Genomic DNA, 15279 nt, shown 5'->3' on the forward strand with positions numbered 1-15279 from the left:
AAGGTGTGGAGGGGTGGCCCTGTACATCAGGGAGGCACTAGATGCCATTGAGACGGAGATTAGGGACGATCGGGTTGAATGCTTGTGGATAAGAATTAGAGGGAAGACCAGCAGGGCAGACACCCTGGTTGGAGTCTGTTATAGACCACCCAACCAGGAGGAAGATGTTGACGAAGCATTCTATAGGCAGCTTAGGGCTGTCTCAAGATCTCCGGACCTTGTTCTCATGGGCGACTTCAACCTGCCTGACATCTGCTGGGATCTCAACACAGCAGAGAGAAGACAGTCTAGGAGATTCTTAGAATGCATGGAGGACAGCTTCTTATCCCAGGTGCTGCGAGAGCCTACCAGGGGCAAGGCTATGCTTGACCTCCTCTTCACCAACAGGGAAGGGCTGGTGGGCGATGTGGTGGTTGGAGGGTGTTTGGGGACCAGTGACCACGAGATAATTGAATTCTCGGTTTTTGGTCAAGCTAAGAGGGGCAGCAAGAAGACCTCCACTCTGGACTTCCGGAGGGCAGACTTCAGGCTACTCAAGGAACTAATTCAGCGGGCTCCTTGGGATAAAGCCCTTAACAATAAAGGGGACCAGGAGACCTGGACCTACTTCAGGGAAGAATTGTTGAAGGCTCAGGGACAGGCTGTGCCAATGTGCTGGAAGATGAGCCACCAGGGAAGACGGCCAGCCTGGATGGTTAATGAACTTTTAATGGAACTAAGGGAAAAAAAGAGGGTGTATCACCTTTGGAAGAGAGGGGAGGCAACCCACAGAATGTTTAAGGATGTTGCTAGGTGTTGTAGGAAGAAAATTAGGGAGGCAAAAGCACACTTGGAGCTTAAACTGGCCTCTACTGTGAAGGACAACAAAAAGTCCTTCTATAAATACATCAATAGCAAGAGGAAGGGAAAGGACAACCTCCACTCGTTGATTGACATGGAGGGAAATGTTGTAACAAGGGATGAGGAAAAGGCAGAGATACTTAACACATTCTTTGCCTCAATTTTTACTAGAAGGACAGAATGTCTTCCTGACAGCTGGCCTGCAGAGCTGGCAAAAGGAGCCAGGGAGCTGCACAGTTTCCCTATGTTCCATGAGGAGGTGATTGGAACTCTCCTTAGCAGCTTGGATCCCCACAAGTCCATGGGACCAGATGGGATTCATCCTAGGGTGCTGAGAGTGCTGGCAGATGAGCTGGTGTGACCGGTTGACGTTGTCCCCTTAAGAAAGGGAATATGGTGGACGGAAGTTGGTAAACGGAAAGAATAATCTAAGCTAATTTCATTGGAAGAGTGGGAGGAAGCACCTTCTGAACTGGGAGTGAACTGGGAGTAAACTGGGCACTCCGGCACTTCTATCTTTAGTCTTGCTTCCGCCTCTCCACAGTGCAGCAGCTCTGTCTGTGCTGGGCTTTCTGCCAAGGCTTCGGCCTTGAGAACTGATAAAGGCCTGTATTAACTCCTTTCCAATTAACACAAACTGCTTCTAATTTTTTTTCTCTCTCTCTCTCTTTCCTAACCTACTCTGGGGAATAGGGGGGGAGAGAGGGGAGAGCGGAGGTGGGGAACCCCCTCTGCCGAGGTGGGAACTTTCATTTCTGTGTTACTTTATTGTATATCTTTGTATATATTGCAAATATTGTAAATTTGTATATATATATTCCCCCGCATACCCTACATTGCTTTGTAAATATAAAGCTCCACTGCTTTGCTAATCCAGCTTGTGAGTTTTTTTTTCCTTTCCCTTCAATTTTTCTTTCCCCTTACTTACAGGGGGGAGGGAAGAGGCTTCTTGGCCTTACCCTTCCAACCCACGACATTTTTTTTATTGGCTCCCAACGTGGGGCAGATAATTAGTTCAATTTATTACTTGATTGATTTAGTGTTTTCCAGCTGAATTAGCAAACATGAAGGTGTTGTGGTTTGGGGCTCTGGTTTACAGATATTGTTTGGGTTTCATTTTCGATTACCTGGGTAAATATTTGGTGCGGACAATTTATATGTGGGTTATGTATAGAGTTAGACTATGGTATGGAAAATGTATTAATTTCTTATGGCCAGTAAGATACAGAAATTTTACCTCCACCACTCTCCCAATTGAGATAAAGGGTTTTAAGATTCCGCCTGAGGAGAGAGTAACTTCAGGTGATGCCTGGGACCCAAAGGTGATTTATGTGATGTGTATAATTCTGCTGCAGGTGATAACTAATGTGTTTTCTCTGTATTCCTTGTGGCGAGAGAGAAAGGTGTCCAGAGCTTGTTTTGTTATTAAAACTAGATCAAAAAGAAAACGCCGTGGCACTGGATCAGTCCCAGAACCATCTAGTGATGAGGAATGTGCAGAATCTGTGTCTGTTAAAAAGAAGGCTAAAAAGTTATTTGGCAAAGCAGCTCTAAATGACTTTGCTGATTCTAGCAAGTTGCCAAGGGCGTCGGCTGGTATCAACATGGCGCCTACTCCTTCTCCTACTCCTTCTCCTCCTTTTTCTCCGTCGGCCATTAACGGAGCAACGTCACTTCCGCCCACTCCCTCGGTGGGACCGGAAGTCACTGCCCCAGCAGCTGATTTATCTCAGGACCTGTCAGCTTCCATTAAGGTGGCTGTAAATTCAAACACAGCTCCAGTTAAGGTGGCTACTTTAAAGACTAGAAGTGGAAAGGCCAAAGATGGAGAAGAAGAGGTGGAGACTGATCCTGGTGAGGGGCCCTCTACTCTAAAAGATCCTGCTCAGGAGGAAGAGAAGGTTTGTTTTAAAGATCTAGCTAACCTAGTGAGATCAAAGCAGGATACAGATGAAGTTAGGAAAGCAGCTGGCAAAGGTGGTTCTCAGCTTAAAGAGATCCTTAGGAGAATGACAGCAGGATTATATGGACAAAGAATTCAGGGAGACGAAGATGAAGATGATATTTCAGAATGTTCGTCACCACGTGAGGAATTGCAAAATGTCCGTAAAGATTTCACCAGGGCAGATAAGGAGCCAGTTCTAGCTTGGCTTAGTAGGTGTTATGATACAGGTGCTCCAGCTCTAACAGTTGGAGACAAGTCAGCAGCTCAGTTAGGAACTCTCTCGAGGGATAATGGAATAGATAGACATCTAGGAAGGGCTCTCGGTAAGGTTAATCTGTGGATACGCCTCTTAATGGCGGTTGCCCTGAGATACCCTTCCCGAGATGATCTTCCATGGAATCCTAAACCCTGGAGTACCATAGATGAGGGAATTAAGCGCTTGAGAGAATTTGCTGTTAGAGAGCTACTCTATGGTGAACATGAAACTCTGAATCCTGATGACATTCCTGTGGGTATTGGTCTTGCTAAAAAGATCATCAAACTTGCTCCTTCTAATTATGCAAACATTCTGGCAAGCAGAATTGTGTCAAGAAATTATGGTGGAGCATCTCCTACGGTTGGCCAATTCAGTGATCAAATGAGACAGTTGGAGGATAGCATGACATGTGTTTCTTTGGTTTCAGCCATTGAAACTCTGTCTGGAAAGATAGAGAATTGCATGAAGGATCTGAAAGATTCCATATACCAATTGGCACAGAAGGATAATTTCAATTCTTCCTCCAGGTGGGTACAAGTTTCATCTGTGAGGAATACACGTCCTCCAAGGAGGTCATTCCAAAACAGGTCACTCCAAAACAGGTCATTCCGAAACAGACCGTCAAGGCAATCACGTAGAACTATTTGGATAACTCTGCGTGATCAGTTTGGTGAGAACATGAACCGCTGGGATGGCCAACCAACTTCTAATCTTTTCAGGAGACTGAGGGAATTGCAAAGTGGCAGAACCCAAGGTAGCAATACCAGAAGGGTAGCTGTTACTTCCACAGTTCCCCAGAACGACTCTTGTGGCTCCAACAGTGGCTCCAGTTATAACATGCAAAGTTATAACCCTGCAAACTATGTGCAATGCACATGTACGCATGTTCCCCATAACTAGGGGTGCCCTGCCTCCCGCCAGGGGGAGGAGAGGGATAACAGAGATAATAGAATCTATTGGGATGTGTACATCCAGTGGCCTGGCACTTCACAATTTCGGAAGTACAGGGCCTTGGTTGACACAGGAGCTCAGTGCACCATAATACCATCAAATTATCAGGGGTCAGAGTCTATAATTATTCTGGGAGTCACTGGTGGATCTCAAGAGTTAAGTAAGGTAGAGGTTAATATAAGTCTAACTGGTAAACAATGGAGGAAGCATACAGTTGTGACCGGACCTGACGCACCTTGTATTTTGGGAATTGATTTTCTGAGAGAAGGGCGTTTCAAAGACCCTAGAGGTTACAAATGGGCTTTTGGAGTAGCTTCTATAGAAATTGATGGACAAAAATTGAAGCTACCTGCCACACCTGAGCTTTCGGATGAATCTGCAGTTGTGGGACAACATAAGATACAGGACATTAAATTGCCGGTTGCTTCTCAGACTGTGCATCACAGACAATACAGAACCAACCATGACTCTTTGTTGCCCATTCAGAATCTGATTCGTCAGTTGGAGAGTCAGAAAGTCGTCAGCAGAACTCATTCACCTTTCAACAGTCCAGTGTGGCCTGTGCGGAAGCAGAATGGAGACTGGCATCTGACAGTAGACTGCCGAGCCCTAAATGAAGTGACACCACCTATGAGTGCAGCAGTACCAGACATGATGGAGCTACAGTATGAGCTGGAATCCAAAGAGGCCAAATGGTATGCTACCATAGACATTGCTAATGCATTTTTCTCTATTCCCATAGCAGAGGAATGCAGGCCTCACTTTGCTTTCACCTGGAGAGGAATCCAGTACACTTTCAACAGGCTGCCAATGGGCTGGATCCACAGCTCAAGCATCTCTCATGCAGTGATCCACGATTCTCTGGAGAAAGGCGGTGCTCCAGAACACATCCAGTTCATCGATGATATCATCGTCTGGGGTAAAACTGCTGAGGAAGTCTTCGAGAAAGGTAACAAAATCATTGACATTCTTCTGAATGCAGGTTTTGCCATCAAACGAGACAAGGTGAAAGGACCTACCACAGAGATCCAGTTTCTGGGAGTGCGGGGGCAGGATGGACGCCGACACATTCCAGTGGATGTGGTAAACAGAGTCTCTACCATGGCAAATCCCACAAACAAGCAAGAGACCCTACGTTTCTTGGGGATAGTGGGATTTTGGAGACTGCACATTCCTGGATACAGTCAGATTGTGAAACCTCTGTATGATGTGACTCGAAAGAGAAACCATTTCCACTGGGGACCTGAACAACAAGCAGCCTTTGACCAGATAAAGCAAGAGGTGATTCAGGCAATGGGTCTGTGACCTGTCCGAGATGGTCCAGACATTAAGAACATTTTGTACACGGCTGCAAGTGACAATGGTCCAACCTGGTGCTTGTGGCAAAAAGCTCCAGGTGAGACATGTGGACGACCTCTTGGTTTCTGGAGTCGAGGTTACAGAGGTTCAGAGGCTAATTATACTCCAACAGAGAAAGAAATTTTATCTGCCTATGAAGGAGTAAAAGCATCTTCTGAAGTGATTGGAACTGAATCACAACTTCTCTTAGCTCCCAGATTACCAGTTTTGAATTGGATGTTCAAAGGCAAAGGCTCCACACCACATCATGCCACAGACTCAACATGGTCTAAGTGGATGGCTCTGATAACACAGAGAGCTCGAATGGGAAATCTTGAAAGACCTGGTCTAGTGGAGGTGATCTCAAGTTGGCCTGAAGGTATCAACTGTGCTAAACCTCCAGATGAGAAAGTAACTCGTGCTGAGGAAGCTCCTCCTTACAATGACCTTTCTGATGATGAAAAGAAATATGCTTTGTTCACAGACGGTTCCTGTCGTCTTGTTGGAAACAAGCAAAGGTGGAAGTCTGCAGTGTGGAGTCCAACACGCCGAGTTGCAGAGGCGAAAGATGGAGAAGGAGAATCCAGTCAGTTCGCAGAGGTAAAAGCTGTCCAGCTAGCTCTCAACGTGGCTGAACGTGAGAGATGGCCAAAGCTTTATCTCTACACCGACTCATGGATGGTAGCCAATGCTCTATGGGGTTGGCTAAAGAACAGGAAGAAGAATGGTTGGCAGAGAAAAGGAAAACCCATTTGGGTAGACAACCTATGGCAGGACATTGCTGATCGAATCGAGAGAATTCCAGTGAAAGTGAGACACATCGATGCTCACATTCCTAAGAGCAAAGCTACTGAGGAACAGCAACACAACCATCAGGCAGATCTAGCTGCAAGAGTTTCTCAAGTAGACATGGACTCTAATCTTGATCTCGACTGGAAACACCGAGGTGAGATATTCTTAGCTCGGTGGGCTCACGATTCGTCAGGACATCAAGGCAGAGATGCAACATACCAATGGGCTCGTGACAGATCCATAGACATTTCCATGGATGCTATCACACAAGTCATCCATGACTGTGACATTTGTGCTGCTATTAAGCAGGCAAAACGTCTTAAGCCCTTGTGGTATGGTGACAGATGGTCCAAGTACAAGTATGGTGAAGCTTGGCAGATTGACTACTTCACTCTACCACGTTCTCGTTCTGGTAAGCAATACGTGCTTACTATGGTAGAGGCAAACACTGGATGGTTGGAAACTTATCCAGTTCCACATGCAACTTCATGCAACACCATCCTCGGTCTGGAGAGACAAATCCTGTGGAGACACGGAACTCCAGAGAGGATTGAGTCAGACAACGGGACTCATTTCAAGAACAACCTTGTAAAGAACTGGGCAAAAGAGCACGGTATTGAGTGGATATTCCATATTCCCTACTATGCACCAGCTTCAGGGAATATTGAACGCTACAACGGTTTGTTGAAGACCACTCTTAAAGCCATGGGAGGTGGATCTTTGAAAAACTGGGAAAAACATTTAGCACAAGCAACCTGGCTGGTAAACAGCAGAGGTTCAGTGAACCGAGCTGGACCTACACATTCAGATTTGCTATGGAAAGTAGAAGGTGATAGAGTTCCTGTTGTTAGAGAAAAGAATCTGTTAGGTAAAACTGTTTGGGTATTTTCGCCCTCAGGAGAGGCTAAACCTGTCCGAGGGGTGGTTTCAGCTGAAGGTCCGGGTCACACTTATTGGGTGATGCAAGAGAATGGTGAAATTCAGTGTATTCCACAAAGAAATTTAACTTTAACTGAAAGAGGTTAACTTCGAACTGTTGTACAGCTACATTGCGTCCAGAGGAAGAATCAACGAGAAATCTACGGTGCACGAACCCTGAGATCCCTGAGAGCCCTGAGTCAACTAAGAGACCCTGAGATTCCCTGTTTCCCTTTTCTTTGCTTCATCGGCGAAGAAATGAACTGTTTTCCATTTTTCTCACTTTCTAATTTTCTTGGACTTTTGAATCATCTACATCTGAGCATAGCCGGAATGGACTATGAACTTTACTCACGAACTGTAAATATCGTTGTGGATTGGATGGACAGTATGAACGGCCAATGAAATTGTTTAGAAGGGGTGGACTGTGACCGGTTGACGCTGTCCCCTTAAGAAAGGGAATATGGTGGACGGAAGTTGGTAAACGGAAAGAATAATCTAAGCTAATTTCATTGGAAGAGTGGGAGGAAGCACCTTCTGAACTGGGAGTGAACTGGGAGTAAACTGGGCACTCCGGCACTTCTATCTTTAGTCTTGCTCCCGCCTCTCCACAGTGCAGCAGCTCTGTCTGTGCTGGGCTTTCTGCCAAGGCTTCGGCCTTGAGAACTGATAAAGGCCTGTATTAACTCCTTTCCAATTAACACAAACTGCTTCTAATTTTTTTTCTCTCTCTCTCTCTTTCCTAACCTACTCTGGGGAATAGGGGAGGAGAGAGGGGAGAGCGGAGGTGGGGAACCCCCTCTTCCGAGGGGGGAACTTTCATTTCTGTGTTACTTTATTGTATATCTTTGTATATATTGCAAATATTGTAAATTTGTATATATATATTCCCCCACATACCCTACATTGCTTTGTAAATATAAAGCTCCACTGCTTTGCTAATCCAGCTTGTGAGTTTTTTTTTCCTTTCACTTCAGTTTTTCTTTCCCCTTACTTACAGGGGGGAGGGAAGAGGCTCCTTGGCCTTACCCTTCCAACCCACGACAGCTGGCCAAGCCACTATCCATCATTTTCCAGCAGTCCTGGCTCACTGGCAAGGTCCCAGAAGACTGGAAGCTGGCCAACGTGGTGCCCATCCATAAGAAGGGCCGGTTGGATGAGCCAGGGAATTATAGGCCTGTCAGCCTGACCTCAGTGCCAGGCAAGATCATGGAACAGGTCATCCTGAGTGCAATAACACAGCACTTACAGGATGGCTAAGGGATCAGGCCTAGCCAGCATGGATTTAGGAAGGGCAGGTCCTGCCTGACCAACCTGATCTCCTTTTACAATCAGGTGACCCACCTGGTGGATGTGGGGAGGCCTGTGGATGTTGTTTACCTGGACCTCAGCAAGGCCTTTGACACGTCCCCCATAGCAAACTCCGGGCCAAGCTGTCAGCCCATGGCTTGGACAGCAGCACTCTGAGCTGGGTTAGGAACTGGCTGGATCGCTGAGCCCAGAGAGTGGTGGTGAATGGTGCCACATCCAGCTGGCGGCCAGTCACTAGTGGTGTGCCCCAAGGATCAGTGCTGGGCCCTGTGCTCTTTAACATCTTTCTTGATGAGCTGGATGAGGGCATTGAGTCCATCATCAGTAAATTTGCTGATGACACCAAGCTGGGGGCAGGAGTTGATCTGCTGGAGGGTAGAGAGGCTCTGCAGAGGGACCTCGACAGGCTGGACAGATGGGCAGAATCAAACGGCATGAGATTTAACACATCCAAGTGCCGGGTTCTGCACATTGGCCACAACAACCCCATGCAGTGCTACAGGCTGGGGTCAGAGTGGCTGGAGAGCAGCCAGGCAGAGAGGGACCTGGGGGTACTGGTCGATGGCAGGCTGAACATGAGCCTGCAGTGTGCCCAGGCAGCCAAGAGGGCCAATGGCATCCTGGCCTGCATCAGGAACAGTGTGGCCAGCAGGAGCAGGGAGGTCATTTTGCCCCTGTACACCGCACTGGTTAGGCCACACCTCGAGTACTGTGTCCAGTTCTGGGCCCCTCAGTTTAGGAAGGATGTTGACTTGCTGGAACGAGGCCAGAGAAGAGCAACAAAGTTGGTGAGGGGTTTGGAACACAAACCCTATGAGGAAAGACTGAGGGAGCTGGAGTTGCTTAGCCTGGAGAAGAGGAGACTCAGGGGTGACCTTATCACTCTCTACAACTACCTGAAGGGAGGTTGTAGACAGGTGGATGATGGTCTCTTCTCCCAGGCAGCCAGTACCAGAACAAGAGGACACAGTCTCAGGCTGCACCAGGGGAGGTTCAGGTTGGATATTAGGAAGAAGTTTTACACAGAGAGAGTGATTGCCCATTGGAATGGGCTGCCCAGGGAGGTGGTGGAGTCACCGTCATTGGACGTGTTCAGGAGGAGACTTGATAGGGTACTTGGTGCCATGGGTTAGCTGTTTGGGTGGGTTGGATTGGTTGATGGGTTGGACGCGATGATCTTGAAGGTCTCTTCCAACCTGGTTTGGTTTATTCTAAAATAAAAATAAAATGGTGGCAGGCCATGCTCAGCATAAATGCAGAGTCAGCTAGCAGTGGAGCAAAACAGTGCTGTGCCTGCAGCATGTAACTAAAACAGGACACTGGTAGCTATAAACCTGGACTGTTATCTTGGGACAACAGGACATGCACCTGCATCAAGAACCTCGTTGTGTCATTAGTAGTTGGACCAATAATCTGTAATAGTGCAATGTGTGGTCACTCATAGGGAACCAATGGAGCTATGCCAACAGGGCACTCTGAGTTTATATAAGTTGTAGCAATTGCCTTGCTATGCACTTCTGCCTTTCCTGTCTCCTGTTCTTCTTCACTTTACTGTGCTATACTTGCACTACAGGCCTGCTCCATAGGCCTGCACCTCAGGCCTGCACCATCGGCCTGCAACACTGGAACAATAAAGGAACAATACTCCATCATATTGGTCAGTCGTATTGATTCCTATCTCCATCGCTGATATCCATATCCCTACTGTAATCTACATCAGATTCAAAACTAAATCCCCAGTACCTGCCTTTGGCTGAAACACTGATGCTGAATCTCAGCTGCTCCATGGACTTGGTGAAATTGGCTTCTTCTGCAGAGGAGGAGAACTCCTTCCTCTCAAGCAGTGATCCATGCTCTGGACCAGCAAGCTTGAATCCATCAGGAACCCTGATCAGCTGGTCTCGCTTTGCCAGCGCATCGGCAAGGCTGCTGGTTCTGTAGATGCCCTGCAGGGCCAGTCCCCCTGATGCCCGTCTCAGGACCTCTGTGGCCGAGACATTCTCCTCCCTGACCACTAATAACTCCTGCTGCTCCGGTTCCTTCTGGATGTGCTCATCCAGTCCTTCTTTCTCACATGCTTCTGCCAGTAGTTTTTTAGCAAGATGTGCCTTTTCATCATCCCCTAGTTTGTCCTCCTGGGAATCCATGGCTGCAGAAGAAGAAAACAGACATTTTTTAAATTACCTTGTAGAAGGCCTCAGCCTCTTGTCAGAGGGGTCTCATAGAATTCTAGAATCACAGACCTGTTTTCTTTGGAAGAGAAACTTAAGATCATCAAGTCCAACCATTAACCCAGCATTCAGCCCAGTCACCACTAAACCATGTCCCTCAGCACCACATCTGCACGGCTCTTACACCCCTCCAGGGATGGCGACTCCACCACTAGCCTGAGCAACCCATTCCAGGCTTGACAACCTTTATGTTCCTTGTGTTCAACCTAAACCTTCCCTGGTGCAATCTTAGGCCATTTCCTCTCATCCTATTGCTTGTTTCTTGGGAGAAGAGACTGACTCCACCTCACTCCAACCACCTCTCAGGGAGTTGTAGAGAGTGAGAATGTCTACTCTAAGCTTTCTCTTCTCCAGGGTCAACAACCCCAGTTGAGTCAGCCACTCCTCAGCAGCTCCTGGAGATTCCTGCTACCCAGCTGCTGGAGCCCAGCTTGGGGTACCCCAAAACCTGGAGGTCTCCACCCTGGGACAATGGATATGCCTGCTGCTTCCCATTTGCAGGTTCAACCCTGAAGCTCAGTTTGTATCATAGAATCATACAATCATAGAATCAGTGAGGGTTGGAAGGGACCACAAGGATCATCTAGTTCCAACACCCCTGCCATGGGCAGGGACACCCCACAATAGATCAGGTTGGCCGGAGATTCATCCAGCCTGGTTTTAAACACCTCCAGGGATGGGGCCTCAACCACCTCCCTGGAAAACCCATTCCAGGGATAGAATAGAATAGAATAGAATAGAATAGAATAGAATAGGATAGGATAGGATAGGATAGGATAGGATAGGATAGGATAGGATAGGATAGGATAGGATAGAATAGACCAGACCAGACCACACCAGACCAGACCAGGTTGGAAGAGACCTTCAAGATCATCGCGTCCAACCCATCAACCAATCCAACCCACCTAAACAACTAAACCACGGCACCAAGCACCCCATCAAGCCTCCTCCTGAACACCTCCAATGATGGTGACTCCACCACCTCCCTGGGCAGCCCATTCCAATGGGCAATCACTCTCTTTGTATAGAACTTCTTCCTAACATCCAGCCTAAACCTCCCCTGGCACAGCCTGAGACTGTGTCCTCTTGTTCTGGTACTGGCTGCCTGGGAGAAGAGACCAACCTCCACCTGGCTACAACCTCCCTTCAGGTAGCTGTAGAGAGCAATAAGGTCACCCCTGAGTCTCCTCCCCTCCAGGCTAAGCAACCCCAGCTCCCTCAGCCTCTCCTCATAGGGCTTGTGTTCCAAACCCCTCACCCTAGAGAAAAGAAGGCTCAAAGGAGATCTTCTCACTCACTACAAGTCTTTGAAAGGAGACTGAAGCCAGGTGGGGGTTGGTCTAATTTCCCAAGCAACAAACAATAGGACAAGAGTAAACAGCCTCAAGTTGTGCCAGGGGAGGTTTAGGTTGGACATAAGGAACTATTCTGTGATTCTATGATCATTAGTATCTGGAGAAATTGAGGCTTTGGCATTATCTCTGACACCACCCTGTGCCATTTGAATCCCCGTGTGGTTTTCTTTATTGGTCCCACTTCACTTTATATCCCATTGTCGTAGTTTGGGCTGGGTGCCCTCTGCTACAGGGGTGTTTCCTGTGTCCAGAAGTCCAGCCCAGTGGGTGGACACAGGAAATTAGGTTATTTCCTACCATGATCCCTTGCACCACTATAAGTTTCACGGTGGGGTCTGGCACTTCCTCTTTCCTTCCTCTCCGCCACCTGGTAACTGGGGGAGAGATCTCCCGGCCATGGGCCTGGTTAGGCCCAAGGCCATGGGGGGATGGGCAGTCTCAGATCTGGCCAGCTGAGATTAGCCTAGCAGTGGGAGGGGGGGGAAGCAGGAGCCCTGGGGGTTTTGGGTGCACCCTCAGGTGGGGATGGGATCTCTCTGGGTCTGTTTTGGGGTTTCTTCTTGTCACTGTGTTTCTAATTCTCTGCACGCACTCATTGTTTTCTATTTAAACTTTCCATCACTTTTGCAATTTGTTTGTTTGAGTCGTTATTTCTGCGTGTGGTGGGGAGGGGGTTTGCCTCAACCCATTACATTTTGGCGCACCAACTTTGGGCTGGCTGTTCTGCCCACTCTGCAGATCGATTGCAAAATATGGAGAGTTTAAATTTAGTTCTGGGCGTCGGTTTGGGTTTGGCAGTTGGGGGCTCAAGTGATGTTGCCGGGGCGGCCGTGTAAGTTCTTGTGGATTGTGGGGGGATAACTGGTGCGCTGCCGGTGGCACGGACCTTCTCCTGCTATTTCAAGCAGGAGTGGTTCTTCACCATCGGCATCGGGGTACTGCTTGAGAATGCAGAACCTGCCCTTTCTCTGCGGCAGGGAGCGAAGTGGGGGAGGGGCAGCGGCGAGCAGATCAGAGTCAGGTCTGTTCTCGCTGCGGGGATAGAGCCAGCCGCTGCGAGCGGGCGAGCCAGCTCCCAAAACCCTGGGGGGCCGATGGGGACTCCAGCTGGAAAGCCGTTTTCAAGGGCTCTGAGAACGCGTGTATGGCTTTCTCTGGAGAAGCCGTTTGAGTGTCTGAGGGGTGGAGGTGATTTTGATTCTGTGCTGTGGCAGTAGAGGTGGGCGGAGCCCTGCTGTGTGCCGTGCGGCGCCGGCAGGCCCGGCCGTGCGCTCAGAGGAGCGGTGGCGGTGGTCCCGGCCGTGCACACGAGCTGCCGTAGGGCCGGCTCCAATCTCTTTCCCCGATATTTTTGGATCAGTTACAAAATTGGCACCGAGCGCCTGGTTCCACCTCCCTTATTCTCAGTGAGCTGTAGTGCAGCCCTTCCCTTTTCGGGGGGGGGGGGGGGGGTGCAGCCGGATGCTGTCATGTCTTGGTACGGGTACGCCTAGTGGGGGGCAGAGTGCCTCGGACATGTATCCGTGTGGTTTTGGACCATGGATGGAAGCGGTTGGTTGCGGCACCCTGGATGGCTTGAAAAAGGCAATTGTGGAGTTGCATTGTTTCGACTGGTGTTGTAGGGTTGGAAGGGCAAGGCCAAGAAGCCTCCTCCCTTCCCCCTTGTAAAGTAAAGGGAAAGAAAATTGAAGGGAAAGGAAAAAAAAACCTCAGAGCTGAATTAGCAAAGCAGTGGAGCTGTATATTTACAAAGCAATGTAGGATATGCAGGGGAATATATACAAATTTACAATATTTACAATATATACAAAGATATACAATAAAGTAGCACAGAAATGAGAGTTCCCCCCTCTACTGAGGGTGTTCCCCACCTCCGCTCTCCCCCTCTCTCCCCCTTTTCCCCAGAGTGGGTTAGAAAGAGAGAAAAGAGGAAAAAAAAAGTTAGAAGCAGTTTGTGTTAATGGGAAAGGAATTAATACAGGCCTTATCAGGTTTGTCAGTTTGAAGGCCAAAGCCTTGGCCGAAAGCCCAGCACAGAGAGCTGCTGCCCTGTGGAGGACCGGAAGCAAGACTGAAGATAAAGTGCCGGAATGCCCAGTATACCCTCCTGCACTCCCAGTTCAGAAGGTGCTTCCTCCTACTCTTCCAATGAAATTAGTTTAGATCCTTCTTTTAGTTTACCAACTTCCATCCACCATATTCCCTTTCTTAAGAGGACAGCGTCAACCAGTCACAGTCCACCCCTTCTAAACAATTTCATTGGCTGTTCACACTGTCCATCCAATCCAAGATGACATTTACAGTTCGTGAGCAAAGTTCATAGCCCATTCCGGCTATGCTCAGATGTAGATGATTCAAAAGTCCAAGAAAATCAGAAAATGAGAAAAATGGAAAACAGTTCATTTCTTCGCCGACGAAGCAAAGAAAAGGGAAACAGGGAATCTCAGGGTCTCTTAGTTGACTCAGGGCTCTCAGGGATCTCAGGGTTCGTGCACCATAGATTTCTCATTGATTCTTCCTCTGGACGCGATGTAGCTGTACAGCAGTTCGAAGTTAACCTCTTTCAGTTAAAGTTAAATTTCTTTGTGGAATACACTGAATTTCACCATTCTCTTGCATTACCCAATAAGTGTGACCCAGACCTTCAGCTGAAACCACCCCTCGGACAGGTTTAGCCTCTCCTGAGGGTGAAAATACCCAAACAGTTTTACCTAACAGATTCTTCTCTCTAACAACAGGAACTCTATCACCTTCCACTTTCTGAAGCAGATCTGAATGTGCAGGTCCAGCTCGGTTCACTGAACCTCTACTATTTGCCAGCCAGGTTGCTTGTGCTAAATGTTTTTCCCAGTTTTTCAAAGATCCACCTCCCATGGCTTTAAGAGTGGTCTTCAACAAACCGTTGTAGCGTTCAATATTCCCTGAAGCTGGTGCATAGTAGGGAATATGGAATACCCACTCAATACCGTGCTCCTTTGCCCAGTTCTTTACAAGGTTGTTCTTGAAATGAGTTCCGTTGTCTGACTCAATCCTCTCTGGAGTTCCGTGTCTCCACAGGATCTGTCTCTCCAGACCGAGAATGGTGTTGTGTGCAGTTGCATGTGGAACTGGATAAGTTTCCAACCATCCAGTGTTTGCCTCTACCATAGTAAGCACGTACTGCTTACCTGAACGAGAACGTGGTAGAGTGATGTAGTCAATCTGCCAAGCTTCACCATACTTGCACTTGGACCATCTGTCACCATACCACAAGGGCTTAAGTCGTTTTGCCTGCTTAATAGCAGCATAAATGTCACAGTCATGGATGACTTGTGTGATAGCATCCATGGAAATGTCTATGGA

The 15279-nt window shown here is 48.0% G+C and overlaps 1 protein-coding gene across 1 annotated transcript in view; it reads right to left on the bottom strand.

Annotated features, from left to right (window-relative positions):
* Nucleotides 1-10752, bottom strand: part of LOC137443388 (interferon-induced very large GTPase 1-like) — a 44234-nt gene extending 33482 nt beyond the window's left edge. The window contains 2 exon segments of the mRNA XM_068143040.1: nucleotides 4224-4227; nucleotides 10057-10752. Of these exon segments, the coding sequence (XP_067999141.1) occupies nucleotides 4224-4227; nucleotides 10057-10498 (446 nt within the window). The 5' untranslated portion in view covers nucleotides 10499-10752.
* Between the last annotated feature and the right edge of the window lie 4527 nt (nucleotides 10753-15279).

The sequence above is a fragment of the Melanerpes formicivorus genome, unplaced genomic scaffold, assembly GCF_026170545.1.
Source record: "Melanerpes formicivorus ecotype bairdi unplaced genomic scaffold, bMelFor1.0.p_v2 SCAF_9, whole genome shotgun sequence".
Classification (NCBI taxonomy): domain Eukaryota; kingdom Metazoa; phylum Chordata; class Aves; order Piciformes; family Picidae; genus Melanerpes; species Melanerpes formicivorus.